The 23277-nt window shown below is 30.2% G+C and overlaps 1 protein-coding gene across 2 annotated transcripts in view; it reads right to left on the bottom strand.

The window, feature by feature from the left end:
* The window catches only part of LOC134716109 (unconventional myosin-IXa-like), a 79952-nt gene that overhangs the window by 39247 nt on the left and 17428 nt on the right, over positions 1-23277 (bottom strand). For both annotated transcript variants that reach the window (XM_063578884.1, XM_063578885.1), the window contains exons 3-17: positions 19936-20030; positions 17017-17079; positions 16462-16561; positions 16028-16143; positions 10944-10998; positions 10560-10637; positions 9533-9622; positions 9011-9124; positions 8453-8476; positions 5019-5153; positions 4155-4276; positions 2853-2994; positions 2299-2389; positions 1629-1730; positions 536-620 (exon numbers count right to left, since the gene is read on the bottom strand). In XM_063578884.1, coding sequence (XP_063434954.1) covers positions 536-620; positions 1629-1730; positions 2299-2389; positions 2853-2994; positions 4155-4276; positions 5019-5153; positions 8453-8476; positions 9011-9124; positions 9533-9622; positions 10560-10637; positions 10944-10998; positions 16028-16143; positions 16462-16561; positions 17017-17079; positions 19936-20030 — 1412 coding nt within the window. The remainder of the gene's footprint in view (positions 1-535; positions 621-1628; positions 1731-2298; positions 2390-2852; positions 2995-4154; positions 4277-5018; positions 5154-8452; positions 8477-9010; positions 9125-9532; positions 9623-10559; positions 10638-10943; positions 10999-16027; positions 16144-16461; positions 16562-17016; positions 17080-19935; positions 20031-23277) is intronic.

Raw genomic sequence — 23277 nt, 5'->3', positions numbered from 1 at the left:
AAATGAAATATAACCTTGTCCTTGTGGCGCAAATGAAAGATTGGATTTTTTAAAAATTGGCGCAAATGCAATGCACCCTTTTTTCTCATATTGTTTTTAACTAAAGAAAGTGAATTTATCAAAGGTGTATCAATTATTTAACTAATTTAACTAATGAATTGGGTGCTTTTGTAAATCTACACACTTAAAAATTGAGAAAAGCAAGGTGTTAAGTTCACTTCCAAATTGAGGTAAACTGTAATAACATTTCTATTTATAGTAGGGTGGACAGGAAGAAAGATACATGACTTTTCTAATATTGAAAATATGCTAAAATCATAGTTTATTATCAATAAGTATCTGTGAAATAAGTATGTGAGCTGTAATACAAATTCCAGCTTCGTGCTTACATGAATTACTACGGGAAAAAATAGAAAAAAACTTAAGTGACAAAAGTGATATATAAAGACTTTCAAAGAATATATTCAAAGTTTACAAAATATAATGAAGAATTGAATAAAACTTTGTGTGACACATTTATTTGAACACATCCTACCTGAGCAAATTTTCACTTGGTATGAGAGAATCTGGAAGGGAATAATCAGACCCTCTTCGCTGTGAATTGGTATTTATCCTTAAATCTGAAATAAATAAAATGGAAATTGGAAATGGGGAATGTGTCAAAGAGACAACAACCTGAACATAGAGCAGACAACAACCCAAGGCCACCAATGGGTCTTCAATGCATGGATAAACAAATTTCAACATGTACAATTTGGCAGCTAGAATCTGTCACATTGAGGTTCATTGATTTTAAACTGAAAAAAATAATCTATTGACTCCATCTGAATTTTATATCATTATGACAGAAATGTTAATAGCAACTATATGTATTCTTGAGACAATATTCTGTGAAGAGGCATCAAGAAATATCAAATTGAAGCAACAAATGCATTGACTTTAGTGTCTTTTACATATATTATAATCATTAAGGGATCCGTTTCACAAACTAATTGTATGCATATTTTGATATATTGCACAATTGCACATTCTCTTTAATAAACCTAACATATTTGTGAGAATGATGACTAGTAAGAAATAGAAGTTCCACCACCATTTTCAAAATAATGTCAGAAAAGTTAATTGAATATGAGTAAGGTTACATCTATTTATATCTCTATTGTGACATATTGTCAAGTTTAAAAAAAGAAAACAAAAGAGCAGTTTTAAATATTATTATTCACCGAAATATTAATTTTGTAAAATGTCCACATTTAAGTTGAGTTAATATATTCATATAGCTAAGTGGTTCAGGAGTCATTAGAGCATAGTCACATGATAGTAAAATAAATTCAAAATTGTTTATTATAAGAATTTTTATAAGTATTATTTTTAGATTTGAAATTATTTAGTACATGCATTAAACTTACTAGGTAGTTTGCAACTGCATCTGTCTATATGAAGAACATATTTCTTATAAATATTCAAATGCTTCTCCTGCTTTCCCCTCACTATTTTTTAATTTGTCATTCATATACAAAAATAAAATATGCCCATTCTTATTTCCAAATGCTATTTAATATCTAAATAAAGCCCTTTCATAGTTATATATTGTTAAACTACAAGTATAGAAATTAAACAATATTTACTATTAGACGTTCTGTATCTATCCCCTGCAGCAGTGAAGGCAAACACACTTCTTATCAATGTCCTGATTATAGACCATCGTAGTAAGGCAACAGGATCAATTCCTGTAAAATATGCACATAAGAAATAATATTGTGGTTTACCATGTTTTTTTGAGATATTGTGGTAATTCATAAGTTTCTGTGTCTGTTTTATAGGACTGATGTGTCTATTTTTATCTTCTTTTCTACATGTCATGGTGTTGTTTATTCACTAAGTATGTTCCAATTTAACTATAGTGATAGTATACTAATTTATTGCTGGCTGCTAAAATGTTGGATGGCTTCAGCAGTTATGAAGTCACTTTAAACATGTAAGGACAACATCATTCACACAGAAGAACTGCTTTAAAATATATTTGTATTGTGGTCATTTTAAAATCTGTAATTTGAAGACTAGGTAAATAATGTGAGCTGATTGTTTGGGTATATGTAACATTGTATGTTTTAAAGAATCTTTGTAATTAAAAGCAAGATCATAATCAGCCTTTAGACTCTGGTTTTAGCAAGCAGCAGATGACCTTTATATATTAGGAGAGGTGGTTCTTGTTCAGTTGAACAGAATGCTGTGGATGAATCATAAAGCATATATGTAATAAATAAAATATCTTTGTTTTGAAGGATTCTAACTCACCCATCACTTCTCTAACAAATGTGAGTGAACTGCTCTTCAGTACACTCACTATTTCTGGTCTGATCTGGTCCCCATTCTTCTCTCGGAAATCCTACAATATATATATATCTTTTTCAAATTTCAGATCTCTGACAAACCAATCAAATTTGTATATAATTCTTATAAAACATTTTTTTTAATTATCAAGGGATTTTCCCATAAAAACAGACATGGGACATAGGAAAAGAAGCCTGAAATCACAACCATGGGTGGGTGTCAAAATCTTCTTGGTAAAGTGAAAATGTAACTGAATTTATTAAACTGCCTCTACAGATGGTTACCACGTATTGAAAGTGCAAAACTTTGTTGCCATATCAGCGAACAAATTTAGAGGCGAATTTTAAGATGTCGACCTAATCTGAAACAGCTAACCTTAACTGGGGAAATAACATGAACACATTGTATAGGTTCAGATTCCATACATATTGCACATGCCAATTACAAGGCTGAAATTCTTTAATGTCATCTCTGTATTTTTGTAACAGATAAATTAATTTCATAAGTATATACTATACCTTAATTTGATATTTGACTTTGCCAGCATAATGTACAATAAAGAAAGCTTCTTCTTTGAGTTGTGGTACTTGATAATATGTGTAACTTTTGTTGTGGTGATTAAATTTTGTCAGTAAAGAAGTATTTGTAGCACCAGGAAAACTGAAAGAAAAAACAAATGTTTTTGAGATTTTCGTTATATTATCTCATTATTCATTTTATTGACACACTTCCTAGTGTTGGGGTTGCAACAGGAAAGAACTTAGTATAGATTTGTGTCATTTATGTTATCATTAATTCTATGAATGGAATTAAACCATTAACGAAAATAATGAACACATTTTAAATTTTTCAAAAACTTTTTAAATATTCATCTTTTACTAATTTTCATATGCACTATAGGTCCAAGGACACAGTTATCGTCCTTTGGTTTTCGTTGTCTACGAATATATTCCCTAGTGTAAACAGTGTATAAATTGCAGGTTTTATCTAATACACTTTCCCAATTTATTTCTTTATATTAAATGTATGAAATATTAAGTAGGGGCATGTTATTACATGTCAAAAAAATTTGGGTGCTGAAACTTTATGTTAAGTAGTGAATTGGTCCAGGTCAAATTTTATCACGTCTGAAGCTGTCAAACTGAATTTTACACCCCCTTAACACAGAATTGTCAATATTTTCAGTTAGAGCTGGTAGAAGTTTCTATAATTTTGATATTATTTGTCTCACTGGTAGTACACTACACTGTAAAAATATTTTTGAGAAAGAGCAGGTGTGATTTTTTTAATTTGAATTTACTGTCTAAAAGAAATGCACTACGAAATAACTGTGTTCTCGGGCCATATGTTTTCCTTTTATATGCCAGTTACTTGAATATTGTTAGTTTCAATCTTTTTTTAAATATAAATAATGTTTTCCATAAAATAGCTGACTGGGTGATACCTAACACTATCAAGCTGGCAAATAAAGGTTACTGTAAATTCAGAAATTATTGCAATGTTTTTATTATAACAAAAAAATGCAACAAGGTTATAGTCACAAAAATTCAAACTTACATTTTGAAAATTTTTAGATAAATTAAACAGGATATTTCTCAATATCGCAAAAATTAAAATCGAATTTTAGTCTATAACGACAAAATCTCAACAATAAATGAACTTAAAAAAATTCTGAATTTACAGTAATTAATAATTCCTTAAAACAGAAGCTCAGTCTTATATCACTTTCTGCCAAAAAGGTTAATAAATAAGAACACAAACTGGTATAGGAATATAAGATTTCACTAACTTTTTAAATAACCAATTCTTATAATACATACTTGCACTCTTCATCTAAGAGAGGGAAAAGTCCAGTTCCTCTCTTAGAAAATAATTCTAAACATCCAGTATTGTCTATAAACTCAATATTCTTCCACTGAATTCCCTCTTTTTTGTATTCCTCCTGAAAAGTAATAAATAAATATATTGTTAGATTTCTCTTTAAAATAATATGTACTCACTGATTTAAGTTATGTATGAAATCCCCATATATTTCATCGTCCACAAAGGGCTATACTAACCCAGCCCTTTAGGCTTTAACCTAAACTAACCTAAGATGGTGTACCAATTGTTGTGGATTTAACCTAAACTAACCTAAGATGGTGTAATAACTATTGTGGATTGAGGAAACTTTTCCTGTTTACTTGATTTCCTGATTTGGCCAGTCTGAATTCAAGCCTATAGCAAACTGTACTTTATTGAGCATTCAAATAAGTGGTTTACTGAATACCATGATGAAATCCATGAAATTTGGTATCCCAATTACAATAAAGAATCCACAAAACTCACTAACGGAATGTGTACATGTTTAATCCTTATAATCATCAACCCCTACTTTTTTTTTAAATTTCATCTATTATTAGAATAATGTGTATCCTGCATGAAAATATCACACTAAGTATATGTTAAGAACCTCTGAGAGGGGATAGGAGGGGTCCTGATCCCGAAATCTCAGGCTTAATAACCTGAAATCCCGATGTCCTGAATTTAAATGAGTTCAATCCCAACATCCCGAAATCCCCAAAAAATAATTCCCAGATTCGAAAAGGATCAATCCAGAAATCCAGAGCTTAAAAACACCCGGTCCCAGAGTCCCACTAAAGGTCCTATCCCCCCTCACCTATATTACTACAGTACCAACTCACCTGTTCAAATTTGAAGATATGTTGATTAAAGTAATACTGCAAATGTTCATTGGCGTAGTTTATACAGAACTGTTCAAAACTGTTTTTGGTGAAATCTTCAAATCCAAATATATCTAATACTCCTATAGAATTACCCTGAAATTAGACATAATCAAAGTTAGAAAGGTATGTATAAAGTGACTGCAATATCTACAGAAATTTAGAATAAGTTTTCATTTGTGCATATAAAGTGAAGTAACATGTAAACCTATTTGCAGTAAAAAGAGAAAAATATTTAACAACTTAATTCTATCTTAATTACCATTTTTCCATAAAATAGAGATAACACATAAACTGCCATTTAAGCAAAATTGCTCAAAAATATTCTTTTAGATTTCTCATAACTTTGAGATGATATAAATATATGAATATGTCTATTCTATTTCATTTTGCTATTTGTCATGACTATTTATTATTTATATTAGAAATTAACCATGAATTTATTACTATAATAGGGAAGGCAAAAATCATGCATAACTATTCCAAAAAGTCCTTTTAAAACAGTAAAAATTTCTGATTTTTCGAAATATAAAATTCTGTAATTATAAAATTGTGTATGTTTTAAATGGGAAATGTGTATCTCCTTTTGTCTCCAAATGATATTAGCAGAAATAATGAAGTCCATGTTTTGGCTTGAGAATCATTCATATCAAAAGTGTAAAAAAAAAAAAAACAGGAACATACAATGTAACTATGCATCCTGCAAAAAGAATCTGAATAGGCTGAATTCTGTCAAGCCATTTTCATGTAGTTGAAAATATCAAGGATGATAAAACAAGATAACCAAAGTGATTTTTAGTTATCAATGCAGCTTTACTATCAGGCGACACAACAATCAATAAAATCAAGGTATGCAATTACACTAGAAACCGTTCATAATGTTCTTCCAAGTAAATTATCAACTGCTACTTAAAAAAAATATTTAGGTGTAAAAATAAAAAATATTTCATGCACTCAAGTTACACAAAGTTGGAGGTGATAGTTGTTAACCTCACTATATATTTCATTTTCAAGGCATGTCCTAACTTTTAAAAGTCAAGGTTTAAGTAAAAATGACTACATGTACAAACCAAAATTTCCATTAGTTGTGATTGTGTTTTAGTGTAAGCAGTTACTTTTTCTACTTTGATTAATTAGTACATTACTGTTGAGGAATAAATATTAACATAAAAAATATTTTAAAAACCTACATTCCTTGAAAAAAAAGGCATGTTATAGCTTAAATTTGCTGGTGTTTGGTAAATATTAGGTATCTAAATTGCATGTCAAATTCTTATATACATGTTTTAAGAATAAATTGTTTTCCACAATTACAAAAACTTCACAATGCAACATATAGATTTTCTGTGTATTTCATGCAAATCTTTCTGATTTAAATTTCAATAATGGTTGTACTCTAAATTTGAAAATAAAAAATACATCACACATAAAATGCATGCTCTCAATCAAACACACACATATACATATTTTCCTATTCATCTGGCTTTCCTTAATAATGCACATGGTTATTGCCAAAGCATCTACCTTCAAGTTTTATTTTAGAAGTAAAGACCTTCCTTATTTCTTAATTTAGCCTAAGCATTAAATGGAAAAAGCTTGAGTCGTAAAAACAAGTTTTTGGAAATGCTTGCATCTAGAGTTACACTAGTGCAATATGTATGTATCTAGGGTAACATGTGTATCTAGGGTAACATGTGTATCTCCTTATATCATATACAAGTGCTTATAGAATTATAACTGTCTTTCAAACATCTTTTCATATTCTTAAAAAATAATAATATTAAAATAAAAAAAATCTATCCTTCTGTTTCAACTTCCACCTATTTGTAGTACAGAACATTTAGTTTTGTATCTGAATGCTATGAAACTTGTTTTCACTAGATTTCTTATAAAACATCAGTATTGCAGCTCTGAATAATTTATCGATAGGATTTAGTACAGATATCTTCTCAGACTTGCATGTACTAATTATTTTTATTTTGATGGACAAAATAATAAAATCAGCCATTTATACCTTAAACATAGAGCCAAGGGGAGTAACTCTGAAATAATGTTGTATGAAAAACCATCTACATGTACTGAGATAATAACTTGTACCAGGTATGTATATAAGTAAAAAGTTTTACACAGTAGTAAAATACTAAAACGTTCTGGGAATATTGAGAGGTGTAAAACTGAAGATAGAAACACATATATACACATGTATTTATAAAAAGAATGACAATATACTTTTTCATACATTCAATAAATAATGGGTATAACAAAGACTATATAAAGAAACTAGATATAATTTTTTTTCAAATTGAAGAGGAAAAAGAATAATGATTCACTGAAAATATAGTTTTAAACAATAACCTTCAAATAAGTATATATTCCAGTGAAAACAAATTTCATCTTGCACTTGAGTTCTTATGAACAAAGTTAATCTGATTTTACAACAGAAACAACTTATATGTCTTGACATTTGACCTCTTGACCTACACATTTTTAAACAGGTCTAGATATAATTTAAACAGAACTGATAACTTGCAACAAAATATTGAAAGATGTGAGAGATTTGTACTAAAAAATGTTGTTAAGATATTAATGATCTGTTCTTTTTTTTCTTCATTCTTTACCTAATTAATTACGGTATTTCATTAAGGTTTTATAAAAAATCCCACGTTTTAATTCATGAAAGCTGGTAAAAGTTAAATGCAGATTTCCTACTTATGACATACGACCCACAATTATTGCCTGGCAATGCATGTATATGCATAATATGCATATACTAAGAGAAAGATGTATGAATAGAAGGTGTGCCTTATACTCACTTTTCTAGTCTGAAAAATTATTCATAGTGCCATAGTAAATCAATATAGAGAACTATTTAAACCATTTAAAAAAACTTTGTTTAAAAGATTCTTTTCGAGATCAATATTGGCTGATCTAAAAACAGTTACAAAAGTAACTAATGGGCATATACATATACCCTTCAAAGAGGTAATATTATAGAGGAGGTATAATGGGCCAAAATTTCTCTCCATAGGGGGTTGACCCATTTAAAACTACCTTCCCTAGGTACAATGTATGTTAAATGAAACAGCCATCAAGGACTTTCAAAGTCATTGCAAAATTTTCTATTTTCTTATGAAAGTGATATGGAAATTAAATATCTATCACTACAAAAATACAAATACTCTTGTATTTACCAATGTGATGTTAAAATCTTTACAAACATGCATTTTTGCAGAACAGACATTGAAGACAATGACAACACAACTAAGTTTTCATTTTCATTCAGTTTTAGTGCATGAAATGTGATAATTTGCTACCTGAGTTTATGAAACCCCTCAGTGAAATGTGCTATTTATAAATAATTTGTTGTTTTAACATACAAAAGAAATAGAACTCACTACTTTATTTGATGGGCCTGTATACTGAAACCAGAAATATACATAGTTTTTTTGTACTGCAGCTTTATATTTCAATTTTGATATAAACTAACTGTACTCATAATCTTTTTATTGTCCTGAAAGCATGTCATGCATTCTCTTTTCTTGAAAATATAAGAATCTCTGTATTCAAATGAGTATATTTTAATCACATATTACTGTATTTTCCATTGATTTTGTTTAAGGTGTGGGATTGACAGGAAAATGGTGGTAATGAATTATGAATTGTAGAAGAAAGGAAATTTCAAATTTTGAAGGATGGTGTATAACAAAATGCAAGATAACCCCACAACATATAACTCATTATTTGAAAAGACTGGATATCCCCAAATCGATATATAATATGTAAAATAACATAACCATGGTTCATATTTTACAAAAATATTTTTTTATTTTTTTCAATAATGTCACTGATATTTTTGTTTTACTTTATATTCTTAATTTTCTAATCAATCTGTTCTATTTTAGGCTACTCATTTAATCCTAAAGATTATAATTTGTTTACAATTCCTTTTTTACCTGATGATCACTGTGATGTCGTTTTGCTAACAGTGCCTGGTTTACTTTCAGAACAATCCAGTCAAACAGGGCACCATACAAACATTTTGCCATGGCATCTCTGGTAGCTATTGCCTGAAAACAGATATCAAGTATCACCTATTATTACTAAGCTATACAAATGTTCATGTCTTTCATGATATATATTTTGATAAGTAACTACAATTTGATTTAGAAGTTGAATTCTTTCAATTATTATAGCATTTATATATAGCCAGTTAAGAAAGCAAGAGCTGTTACCAATTTATTTAGTGTAGTGTAACTTAAAATGTGACCAAAACAAAAACTGACTTTACTAAACACATGCTTGTCAATCTAATCAATTACTTTTTTAAATCAATGATTTCTTTATTAGTGAATCATCATTTTCAGTTTGATAAGAATATGATCTCCATAATATGAGTACATGTAAAATTTCTTGAAACTAGTATTTTGAACAATGAAAATGAAAGCCTGTAGTTACTCCTGATGAAAAACACTTACATCCTCCATTTTATAGTTCATGACCACTGTCTCATCTCCTGCTGTAGCTCTTTTCTGGGTCAAGGCATCTACTAATGTCTTCTCCTTCACCTAGAAATATAAATGATTCCAATAAGAAATTAAATTGAGCAAGAAATTTTTTCACATGCTAGCTAATTAAGTTACAATTCACCGGAAATAATGTATTCTGGATTAAAAATTTAGCTATTAATATCAAAAGTAAAGCAAATGCTAAAACAATTTTTCTTATCAGAAGCCTGTAATTGGTTGTTGTTTATTGCTGTATATCATATGTGGTTTCGTTAATTGTTTTGTACATCAATCAGTCAGTTGGTTGTTTTCTCGTATTAATTTTTTTACATTTGTCTTTTCCATGCCTTTAACAACTTACTAAGCGGCATTGGTTTTGCTCAATATTGAAGGCCGTAGGATGATCTATAGTTGTTAATTACTATGGCATCTGTTCTCTGGTTGAGAGTTATTTCATTGGCAACAAGTGAAACTGTGAGCTACTGCTCACTGATGATACCCCCGACGCAAGCGGATAATATAAATAGTGTAAAAATATGCAAGTGTTCAGTAAACAGGAAGTTGTCGAGTGATAAATCTGAAAACGCATCACACGGTATAGCTGACTTATATAAATCCTGAAACCAAATTTCAGAAATCCTTGTATTGTAGTTCCTGAGAAAAATGTGATGAAAATTTTCAACTTGGCTATCATGTGTAAAATCATACAAGTGTTCAGTACACAGGAAGTCGATGAATGATGACTCTGAAAACGCATCACACGGTATGGCTGACATATATAAATGTTAATACCAAATTACAGAAAGGGTGGATGTGTAGTTCCTGAGAAAAATGTGACGAAAGTTTCATGGGACAGACTGACTGACGGAGGGACAGACAGAGGTAAAACAGTATACCCCCCTTTTTTCAAAGCAGGGAAAGCGGGGGTATAATTACATTGTTTCATTCTTATATTATATAGAATTATTTTCACTCCATCTTATATATATGTTTTTACCTTTAGGAGACTTGAAATGATTTGTACCACAGATTCTGTTTTCACTGTGACAGATTCATCATGATGTTGATCCCCTTTCTACAATGGAAAAGAATATTTTATAAGAGAATTTCATTGCATAACTACATGGAAAATGTATAAATGTCATTGAAGAAAAGTTAGTTTAAATGGATGAACTGTCAATGCATTGATAAAGAGAATAGTGTTAATTCAAAATAATGCCAACAGTCCAGTATCCTGACTAAGAAAAGATGAAAGTAAACAAAAAATATTTATAATTACAGCAAGATGAAAACTACATAAAGATTTCAGTTTATTATGGATGAATCACTCTACATTAACGTGACCTAAATCTTCCATTAAATTGGTGAAAAAATTTCTTACCTTTTTGAATTCTACATTTCCAAGCAGCAGAACAGCTGATAACACAGAAAATATTCTGAAAATAAAATGATTTGTTTATAAAAAGAAACATTACAACCTGGACAACAGAACAAAGACCATTTTTATATACACAATACTCATGGTTTCATAAAGTCAGTATTTTTTCTTTGTCAAATTGACAAATGTGTTTCTTTTGTCTCAAATTTTAGGTTTCATTGCTTAGGCCACGGTTTTTTTATTTGTTGGTTTACGGATCCGCCGACCCGATTTTGCCGATTTTCACAAGAAAAATAAAATTGACTTTTCATGCTTTTTTATTCCTGCCGACCCTTATCAATGCATTATCCCTGAAAAATAATTAAAATTTTCTTTTTTTATGAAATGAAATGCATTAATCATTAACAAAGTTGATAACACTTTCTGCTGTGAAAAATAAAACTTCCTATTTACGTTTCTAAAAATAGACAAATCAATTATAACTGACCTTGAAATGTCTTTTGCGCAAATAATTTTGCGGAACGAAACCTGTGTTTAAAACCAATTACAAAACAAGTTCGTTTCCCTTATTTGTCATCAGTCCGTAAGATGCATCATCTCAGAGAAATAGACTTGTCCAAATGTGGACAGGTGGAATACATCAATTAAAGTACTGAATATTAACAAATCATTTGAAATTTTCTTGTTTCATTGAAAATAAAAAATATCGATCATTGGGATAAAAACCGGATTGCATGACAACTGATTAACCCGATATTGTCGTTTTTCCAGTGGACGAGTCTATTACGTTTTTCGACACGTGTGTTGAAACTTATTTTTGTACGACGTGTTTAAATTTTTTTTCTTTGTCAGTTTTTGTGATTGAAGATCATTGTTTATCAAGTTTTCTGAAATTGGTTGAGAGCTACGCGAATCTGTTTTTCTTGTTTGTGAAATGACTGATTTAAGGGCATATCCAACAGTTTATTTCTGACGGTGAGAATTTTTTCCCTTTAAGATATTTTATTCTTCAATTGACAGAGAATCGAATTTTGCCCAAAAAAATATATGTTGTCGATTTCGTTTTTGCAAAAAATGCTGGTGAAAATTGAACATTTTTGGAATTTTGGAGTAAAAAACGTTTTTTATTTAAAAAATTTAAATATGATTTTTTAATCAAAATATACTTATATAATTGGGCTCAAATTGAAGCAAAATAATTCAAGATGGTTAGAAAAATCTAACTTGACCATTTAAAGAATTAATTCTTTCTCAAATAAAGCCAAAAACGTCATGGTTACCCCAAAAAACGGTAAGAAATGAACATTTGAAATGCACATTTTAGATTTTTTTAAATGTTTCTAACGGTGTCGATTTGACCAAAGTAAGATATGTTATTCTTTGAAAAAAATGGAACGTCATAACGTTTTGAAAAATATTTGTCACCGTACTCGTTTTTGAGAAAAATCGAGTAATATCATACTGTTTACTCAATCCCTTCCGTAAGCCTCACAAATTGCGCCAAAAATAAGACGTTTCGGAACGTAACGTTATAGTTCCCGCTAATTTTTCATAGGCAGTGCGACGGTGTTGCAGACAAATGTATTTTTACACTGTGACTTTGTTGGATAGTTGTCTCAACAGCAGTCATGTCGCCTCTTCTTCTTTATAATGGACCAGTATATGAACGAGATAATAAAATAGTTAGCTCTACTAAAGTGTTCGTCAAAATTGTGAAACCCGGGTGTGAAACATGCAAACCATTAACCCGAATAATTCAGTCGTTATATTCCGCTGATCTACGATTACTACCTAGCAAGTAGGAGAGATCGATTACGGGGAGGTACTGAATTATTCGGTTTAGCAAACCATGGAATAACAAACTATTAAAATAGTCCCCGGCTATCGTATACGGTATTTCATCCCTCTTTTACAACAAACGAATTACACGTTAGAAGTCCGTTTCTGTGTGTCGGTCTATAGTACAAAGCAGGGTTAATTTTCATATTATATACATTTGATGTTTTTCCGTCGTCATTATTTATTTTACCGTTACTTTACAAAGAAGTGTTTGTCTTACACTGATTTACATTACACTGTCTATATAATTTCACATATCGAAATCAATAAAGAGCACGTATAATTTTGCAACCAAACACTTGTCTAAAATCTCACCCACTCCGTATTATATATTCCTGTTGCAGTTTTGGCTTTTTCTCTTTACAGGCTTCTAGCTATAACAAAAGTCTGTATGTTAACTCTTAGTGTTTTGATTTATATGTGTCGTTGGTTTGCTGACGTATTAATGTATACCTTTAAAATCTTTATCATTAAAAATGGATTGATTGGGTATAGAAATATTCCGTCTCTGGACTGCTCCTGTCCGACAGTTACGTGTATATATTTGCTAAAATTGGGTGCGGCCGTTTAGCTGCTCGGATGTATAAATTTGCAGCCTCATTTAGTCGAAACAAAAATGTCGTAATATCAGATGCATAGAGTAAGGAGAGTTTCGCGCTATCTATACGCTAAAATACCATCTAAATAAATGATTGAAGGGATATACGAACTTCGAATAAAATCTATAAACAACAACAAAGGTCACATGAAAATTTAAGTTGCTCCTTTTGCAGTTGTAGATGAAAACATACTTTGATGAACAAAACAGATCAGTTTGACATTAACTTGAGCATAAACAAAACGACCGAAAAATGTTGAATGTTAAAATAAATTGTGGACATTTTTTCGTGTGTTTTTGCTTTTATGACATATTTACTATAATTTATATAAGTATATAAAATTGAAACTGTGACAGTATTTTTTTCACCTAAACGAGCCTGACTGCCGTGGTTTTACGCTTCAATATATGAGTTATTGCATATATACACAATGGAAATTGTTTTCTGTTCTACTGCCCTCTACATAGTTTGGCTGTATACAATGTAACCACTGATGTAGACTACTAGAGTGGGGCGCTCATATTCGCCGTGGACACAATTACGCCGTTTTATAATTTTAAGGTGTAAAAACTTCAAAGGATGGTTGAAATGGAAGAAATATGCCGATAAATTATATTTTTAAAACAAATATGGTTATTTTTGAAAATGAGGCATAATTTCGGAACTAACCGCAAAGGACAGAAAAACGGACATGAAAAAAAAAATTCAAAGAAATATTTCTTAGTTATTTTTTTGACTGATTGCCCAAAATTTCAGTTTTTTACACCTTTCAAATGTCTGCTATTCATATTTAATGAAATTTATTTAATAAATATTGTTTAAAGCTGCAGTTATTTGGTTTAAAATAGATATGCTAAAACGGCGAATATGTGTCCCCCGTTGACAAAAAATCAGGAAATTTCAAACACCCTTTAATCACACTTTTCAGATGATTTTTCTCAAAACAAACACGTTCTCAAGCTAAGAATAATTTGCATTTGAAGTTATCTTCATATAGAAATATCAGTATACTTCAAAAACATAAAGACCTGAACATAAACTGAAGAAAACATGGAAAGATATGGCGAAATTGAGCACCCCACTCTATATTATTATTGATTATTCAAAAAAGTGAATTCAAAGAGAAAGATGCGGAAAGAAATTCTAAAATTTTCGTTTTTAAAATAAGATATAAAATAAAAATAAAAAACCAAACTGGAACACTGTTTGAGACAAATAAATTATTAGTTGAGAACTAATGATTATGCATCACTATATGAAACTGATGAATTTATTGCTGCCGTGCTCCAGTGGCAAATATATCACGCATATCTACGACGAGGCGAGAGTGGATCGATTGATACATTATCAAGATATAAAGAGTGCACTAGCGGTTAAACGTATGCCGTACTAGATAAAGTTGAATGATGATCAAAATCGTGAGTAAAGCTATTAGCACCCCCCCCCCCCCCCCCCCCCTCCCCATTTTGAATTATGGTATTTTGTCAAAGACTGTTTTTTTCCCATCATGTTATGGACCTACTGACTGAAAAGGGCGTGTCTAATTAGTAAAGACACCTACACTGGTTTTTTTTGTGTTTTATTTTTTAATTATATTTGTTTCCTCATACATAAGTAAACACCAACATCGTCGGATATCTTCTACTTGTATGTCAGTGTATATATTACAATGTTTTCCTATTTCAATATTTTTTTATTTCTGTGTCATCTTTTGTTTTACATAGTTTACCAGTTAAAGTTCATATTCATTTAAAGAGCTACTGTATATATATTAGCACTTCAACGCAAAGCTAGATGCATGATAAATGCTATTTTACGCCGTATTTATTTTTCTCAAGAAACCTTTTTTTTCATCTTTCTCAAGTAAAACCAAACTTTAAGTTTTCTATCCTGAATGACAAAATCTCGGAAAAAGTTGATAAAGAACTAATTACAATTTGTGTTACTTTCTTATGCAATAATAAATCATTATGCATTTGCTCTCGTTGTTTTCTACTGTATTGAAGATAATTTAATAAAACGGAAACTTAAAAGTGAGTATAATGGTCTAGTAATGATTAAGATAATTGCAGTTCTTTTATAATAGACCAAATGGACAAAGATATCTTTTAGTTTTGAATTCTAGTTCTGCTAATATTCTGTATGATTTTTTTGCCGATTCCCGCCGTGCCATTTCCAATGAGGAAAGAAACCGCTCTTTCCAAACGGCCATTATGACGTCGTTGAAACACCGTGAAATTACGGGAAACAATAGACGACGTTTACGTTTGTTATTACCTCCCCTGAAACTGTTGGATATGCCCTTAATTTCGTCTTTGTCCATGCAACCCCCCTTTTTTACAGGAAGTTATTAAACAATGTCATGCGATGTTCATGATCACTGATCAATAATATTTCATCGAACTAAATGTTAAGAAATGATGACAAAACAGCATATACGACAAACATTTTATTAGTAAGGTGAAATATATATTTATTTCGCATATCTTTCTGTTTTGAAAGATATTTTTTTTCTTTTTTTTCCCGACCGACCGACCGGACTTTTTTATGGGAAAAATCCGTAAACCAACAAATTAAAAAACCGTGGCCTTAAGTGTTAAGGTAATATTAGAGATGTGTTTGCTATTTTTGGGGTGAGTTTAAATTTACCTTTTCTGTGTTACTGCTGAAAATCCCACCATTTCCATAGATTGTTTTAACCTTTCAAATTCATGTTTCTCATCTACTCTTTCTTCTTCAAAACCATCCAATATAAAACATTCACTCTACAAAATAAAACATTTCTAAAAATGTCTGAAAGTTGATACAGACAAGTAATAAGCCAACAACAGTGAACAAGATTTTATAATTGTCGTGCTAAGCAAACATGTATGGAATTTTTTTAAAATTACACAAATAATGATATTGAAGACTAATTCTTATGAACGTCTAAAGGATACCATTACGAGAGATGTATATTTCGTTTTTGATTTCTGAATTAAAGCCGGAAAAGGATTTATCATACCTTTTTTTTTTCTGGCCTCAAGTATATAATATAATATTGTGGAAACTATTTAATGGCTGTCAACACAATAGGAACTTACCTGTTTCAAATAAGTATACTCCTGTGGCTCCAGTAGATGCAACGTTTCTCTCTCTTCTTCATCTGACCCAGCAAGGAGATAATAGAACACATGGTAATTTCTACAATGAAACATAGGATTTTGCTGTAAAGTTTAGCAGTTAATTTTTCTCACTGTAGGTTAATTTTTGGCTAACACATTTATAAATCACACATGATGATGATCTCATTTTCATGAAAAAATTAAGAAAAACCAAATTCTTGTTAACTGATTTTAAACAAATAATGATATTTACATAACAAGATGACTGTAACTGTATCATTTGTGTAACAATCACTGAAACATGAAAATGAGGTCAAGGACTATGGACATGTGACAGACAGAAACATAAGGTATCTGTATACAAGGTATGAAGAATACTGATCTTCTAGCTTCTAAAACATAAAGCTGTATGCAAACACTGACAAGTTGTTACCCTGTCTTGCATTATGTTTCAAATGAAGTGCTGATACTTTTTGTATTTGTTTGAAGGATATGAAACTGTATAAATTCCTTCAGTATTGAATACCAACTTACCTTTCATTTTTAGCTTGACTGACGATTCGTGATTTTTCCAACAGATATTTTTCCACAATGGCCCTGTAAAAGATAAAAATTGACTTTGTTACAGTTGTGTAATTTGAAAAGACTTAATTTATTTTAAAAGCATTTATAGACAACAAACAAACAAACACACAGTTGTTTCAGAGCATTTCATCATACGGAACATGTAATAGTTTCCACTGGATGTGAAGCAAATAATCATTCAATCAATCTTATCATTTCAAGTACATATATTGTCTTATGGATTATTCAACCTTTTTACTTTTCTTATCCCTACTTTAAAACAAGAATGTGTCCATAGTACACAGATGCCCAACTTGCATTATCATTTTTTAAGTTCAGTGGAAATTATGAACAAAAGTTTAATTTGGCATTAAAATCAGAAAGATCATATCATGGGGAAAACATGTACTACGTTTCAAGTTGATAAGACATCAACTTCATCAAAACTATCTCAACCTAACTTTAACTTGAAGCTTGACAGATAGACAAATGGACAGACGGACAAAAGGAATGAACAGACTGAAAAACATAATGCTTCTAGGTGGGGCATAAATTCTCTTAATATGATGTCAGAATAAAAATAAAACTGAATAAACAAGGACTACAACTAAACTGAAGTAATAAAAATAAGTTTTGTAATTTTTCAGAGTTTTTGATCTGACGTTGCTCAATCTTCAGTTTTGTGTTTTTAAATGTTTTATACATTTTATTTTCATTTATTTTTTATTATTAACGGTGTTCTTCTTCTTTCCTCCTTTTACTTATAATTTATTTACCCCAGCCAGCTTTTGTTTTTCAAAATAAATATTAGCAAAAAATATAAAAGCAGTATAAATCTCTGATAAGTTATAGTTTTCAAGTTTGGCAATGAACCAACTCAAAGAAATTGATGCAATATGAGAATTAGGAATTCTTTCTGCAGGCCCTGCAGGGAACAACTAAACTGTTTAACTTCTGAAAAATAGGTGTGATGGAATTCATAAAGTTCAAAACCAATTTGGTGTACAATGTCTCATTTACTGGATACTCCACCAAAGTTAAAAAAAAATTGGACTGCATATTAATTGAAATCTTTGTGAGTTGATTGTTTGAGAGGAATTTTCCAGCTAATGTGGTCAAATTTCAAAAAATAGAATCTTATCAGGGTACTTATTTCTCATGAATTTCAAGAGAAAAAAGGTAACCCTAAAACTCCCAACAAAATAGAATTTTCCTATATCTGTAAAATAAAGTGTTCACAAAAATTGGAATGCATAAAAAATAGTAAATCCAAGTTTATGCAAATATTACTCCATTTACAATGTACATAAAAGCAATGGTTTGAAACTTATGAACAAGTACTCTTTATGAATTGAAACCATATTTATTGATCCCTAAAGTTTTATTATACATGTAATGCACTTTTTTTTAGCAAAGATTTGAAATGACAAATTCCTTTTAAAAACTACTACACTGACTACTATGCACTGAATCATCAAGTTTACTGTATGCTTTGTCATACATCCCCCTTGTGTACTAAAACAAATCAATTCTCTCAAATTAATTGACATACAGTGGGTTTTTTTTAATTTCTAATTCATTAAACAACATGATTTATTTGTATTATTTATACTACTGATTCCTGTATTCTAAATACTTTTTAAACAATGGAATTTATTTTCCTCACCCAATGACCTTCAACAATAAGGATAAGGATACAGTGATTTTACACTACTTTCTTCCTGTAAATTTATCTACATTTTTTCATACATTTTGTTGTCAATCTGACCTTTTTTCAGTCATTTGAAACATTATTGGCATATAGTTTACATATATATTGATGGTTTACAAAGTGTACATCAATGTGATTTTAACATGCAAATTTAAAGTTTACACAACAAGATTATCCATAATAAGGATGTTATGTCTTACAACATCCTCGTAAAGGTAAACTCTTCCTTAAAGAAAATTACACCGAGTATGAATGCAATGGATATAACCTTAAAATGTATAATTAGACAATGAGCTAACCTTATCTTTGTTTTTCTAAAGTTTGAACTGTAAGTTGCCTAACCACCTATCTTGCACATTTTTTAGTTGCATAATTAATCTATTTGATATAAGGGTACACTATGTTAATTACTGGTATCCTGCTCTATACAAATCTCTATTAATTATATATCAGACATATTTTTTTGATAATTGCATTTGTCCTCCAAACACCTCCCCACCCCACCCATCTTATATTTGGCAATCTCTTTCACATAATGTAAAGAATGAACATGAAAACACATAGATTCAATTTATGCCTCGTTCACACGGACATTTAATTCGAATTGAATTCCAATTGAATGTGAATTGAATTTGCTAAACGCTTTCACACACTCTTCTTTTTTAATTCGAATTGATTCAAATTAACTAATTCAAATTAGTCAATTCACATTAGAAATACGTTTTTGTTAATACAAATTAAAAGTTAACTTATGTTGGACAGTAAAGCGAATTTTAATTCGAATTAGAATAGACGTTAGGACGTAAAACTTTTCTAATGCTAATTAAACTAATTCCAATTAGTTAATGCGACTTGAATTCGAATTACGTGTGAACTCAGCATTATATATAACCAAATAATTAAGACCCACCTACAAAATTTTGGATTTATTTTGAGCTTGCAGAATTGGTTTACCCAAAATGTAAAAATTCACCTCGAGTGTGGAGTAACTCTAAAACTTCAGGACATTTTTTTAGTGATGAAAAACCAGGTTCTTTTTAAATGTTTTGTATACCATTAAATGAAAATTTATAAATTTTGAGATAAATCATGTCAGATGTAACATAAGTATATATGTACATATATTATTGATTATGAAATAAAATCCCTAGTACAAATATATAGTTTTATATACCTACCCATGAACCATTCCATTTTCTTTGTAATTGACTTGTACAAACTTGCCAAATCTACTGGAGTTATTATTATGTACTGTCTTAGCATTACCAAAAGCCTGAAATAAATTCAAACACAATGTTAGCTTTAGTGACTCAGGTTACGTTACTTTTCAATTTGGTAACTTTGTTTCCAAAAATACCATGGTTATATCTATATAAATTCCGTTTTCTGTTACTATGTTTTTTGTGTTAGAAAGTGAGTTCACAGATTATATTTTTGTACCTGATGTTATGTAGCAACGAGGTACAAATGTATTGCTGCTATGACAAGGCAAAATTTCCACATATTTAAAAATTACTATATATACAGAAACTGATGTTTCAAATCTCACCTTCTTTACTGTAATATTCACTATAACACAAACACCAACAAGCAAACTTCCACAAAACAAACACAAATATATCCAATTTTCATCCATAAACCCTCAAAAGGGTGGAAAATCAACAAAAACAAAATTGGTTCTTTCCTTGGGAGAACTTTTCCACATGGATATAATATATTTCAATTTCCGAGATTTCATTCTCAAAATTTCAGAAAGACACAAGTCAAACAGATAGAAATGTAAAGCAGAAATGACCACCATGTGAGAGAACTTCAATAGTTTATTTTGATTAATGCAAATTCCCTCAATACACAAATCAGAATTTGATGTGTTATGTTAAACAATGACTTTAAGGTAATAGCCTCTGTATCCTGTGGTTGTATTTCACTGTCAACACTGATACACATAAAATGACATGTCACTGAATCAATACTGGACTAGCATCTTAAATGTTTGCCAATTTTGGCACAAGCTGCCCTTTTATCATGTTTAAGCATATACACTGACAATTTATTTTATTTTTAAAATTTCAGAGAAAATATTTCTTAGCTAGTTAAAACCTTAAGCCAGACTATCAGAACCATGTACATGTGTTGTTGTCTCTTTGTCACTGAGTACATCTGGCTTTTCAGAGAAGTCCTGTATTAAAGCTTGTTGTGGTCTGCTGTATTTTTTTTGGGTATTTCCTTTAATCCTTTAATGTAATATCATGATCATGATTGTTCAGGGGAGGATTCAGCCATTTAAAAAGGGATGGTTCCTAACCTGAGAGAACGCAGGTTTCCAACTATATGTTCCTCTTCAAATGCATTGATCGACCCAAATAAAGGTGAGGTTTCCAACACCTGGATTTGCCAATGATTGTTTGAAGATTTTGTATCATATTTTTTTCTAACATAAACCATTCTGAATTTGAATACTATACATGTATATCATATTTCATAGTAAATTTCTGCTTGTTGAATATAAACCACAACCTACATTTTGAATGCCATACAAAAAATCTTTTTAAAATGATAAACTTCTTTAGACACTTATATAAATAAGGTCAAGTAACTAATTGGAATATCTTTCGTAAATTTACTTCAAGTAAAACTGTATGCTTGAACGTGATTTTGAAGCAATTTATTTTCTTGAACCCTACGCAATGTTGCTTTTGCAGTGATGATAATTAAAAAGTATTAAACATTAACACTTTCATAATCAGTGCATGTATACTTAAATTTTGGTCAAATGTGATCTTTTTATCATTTCACTTTGACATTCAATGAAACTAGACCTCTATGTTAGAGCACTTAGTAGAATTACACTAACCCAAATCAATACACCACGAACAGTTTCGATACCCCAAGGGAATCAATAACATATCATATTTGAATCAAATCCTATTTTCCATGTACACATCATACATAAATTAACTGAAATTTGTGACTATCAATATGTAAGGTGTTTATGCATCAATGATTCAATGAGAATAAAATACATTTTGAATAAACATGTAAATTTGTTGATTTTTGTTCCCCAATTTAAAGATACTTATTTCACTGTGTGGGTTTATTTTTATTTATTTATTTGAATCTTCAATGACTGGCAGATACAAATGATAGATAAATACAATTTAAGTTTATGTATTTACAATAATGCAACAAAAATACAAACTAAAAAGCTAAATGAGTCTGCATTGATCATTTGGAATCTATATATACATGACCAGTCCTCTCAAAGTAAGTTTTGATAACATCCTGATCAATATATCTCCTTTGATGTTACATCTTCAGTCTTCAAATTGTAGCATCTGGGTAAATAATTATCAAAAACACAACCTTTAAAAAAATTACTTTAAGTTAGGTAGCCATAGGCTTAAGGTATGCATAAAGCAGCTGAGTACATGTATGTCTTAGGAAGGGTTCTACAGTCCTTGGTAAAACCACACCTGACCTAGATAACAATAATAAGATGTCCAGTTGCAGGACACAGTCATGTTACAGAGCCAAGCCATTGAAGTTCAAGTGATTCCTGCAAAATTTTAAAAAGACATCCAGCTATTGCACACAGATTATTCATTTCAAAGTAGAACCCTCTGGTGAAACTCTCTAAACTAAAGCTTAAGGGACAAAGCATTTATGATGAATATTATATGCCCACAAAGCTGCATAAAGGATGAAGACCAAACCCTAATTCTTAAATTGTCTGAGAGTACACCTTCATTTATATCTTCTTAAAAATAAAAAAATCCAGTTTGAAATAAAAAAAAAAACATGAATTTCATGCCATTGCATGTCATGACTTTGAGATTAACACTTTTTGCAATATTTGTACAATGCACATGTATATGTAAACACATTTTACTTTGTAAATGTGCATGCACGTAAAATTTCAAATTTGAGACAGGTAAAAGTTGTAACCTGTACAATCTACAACATAACCTTATTGTTTTGACAACATCTAATTATATGGCCTACAGGTAAACAGGACATCTCATTTTTCACTATTCTAGCAATAAGAAATTCATATAAACAGATGCCCTGAATACCATTATACACACAGCATTTGTTAGCCAAGGATTTTGTCAACTTTTATTTATCACTTATGACATGTTGTTAGTAAATGTAAAGAACTCAGGTGTGAAATTATGAATTTGTTTCTATTTCACATCCATTACATTTAAATATCGTTTGTGCATTATATTACTATTTTACAACTTCTTGTTTCTGCGATTTCTATCTACTTTTGACATTTTTTTCCAGCTAAATAAGAAGCTTACTATGAGATTTCAAAGACTAATTGACCCAAGGAATTCATTAAATTTTAATGGAATTTAAGTGCACCAGTGTGTTATTTCGTCACAGTTGCCACCAGTCTGCTAAATATGCCGTCAGACATCAGAGCAACTCTGACTAGTATTGAACTGCAATGTTATTTTTTATGTACATTGTATAAGTAATCATGTACATGTACCAATCACTTCTTTGATCATATT

The sequence above is a fragment of the Mytilus trossulus genome, chromosome 4 (assembly GCF_036588685.1).
Source record: "Mytilus trossulus isolate FHL-02 chromosome 4, PNRI_Mtr1.1.1.hap1, whole genome shotgun sequence".
In the NCBI taxonomy this organism is placed as follows: Eukaryota; Metazoa; Mollusca; class Bivalvia; order Mytilida; family Mytilidae; genus Mytilus; species Mytilus trossulus.
This window is presented reverse-complemented; position numbering and strand designations above follow the sequence as displayed.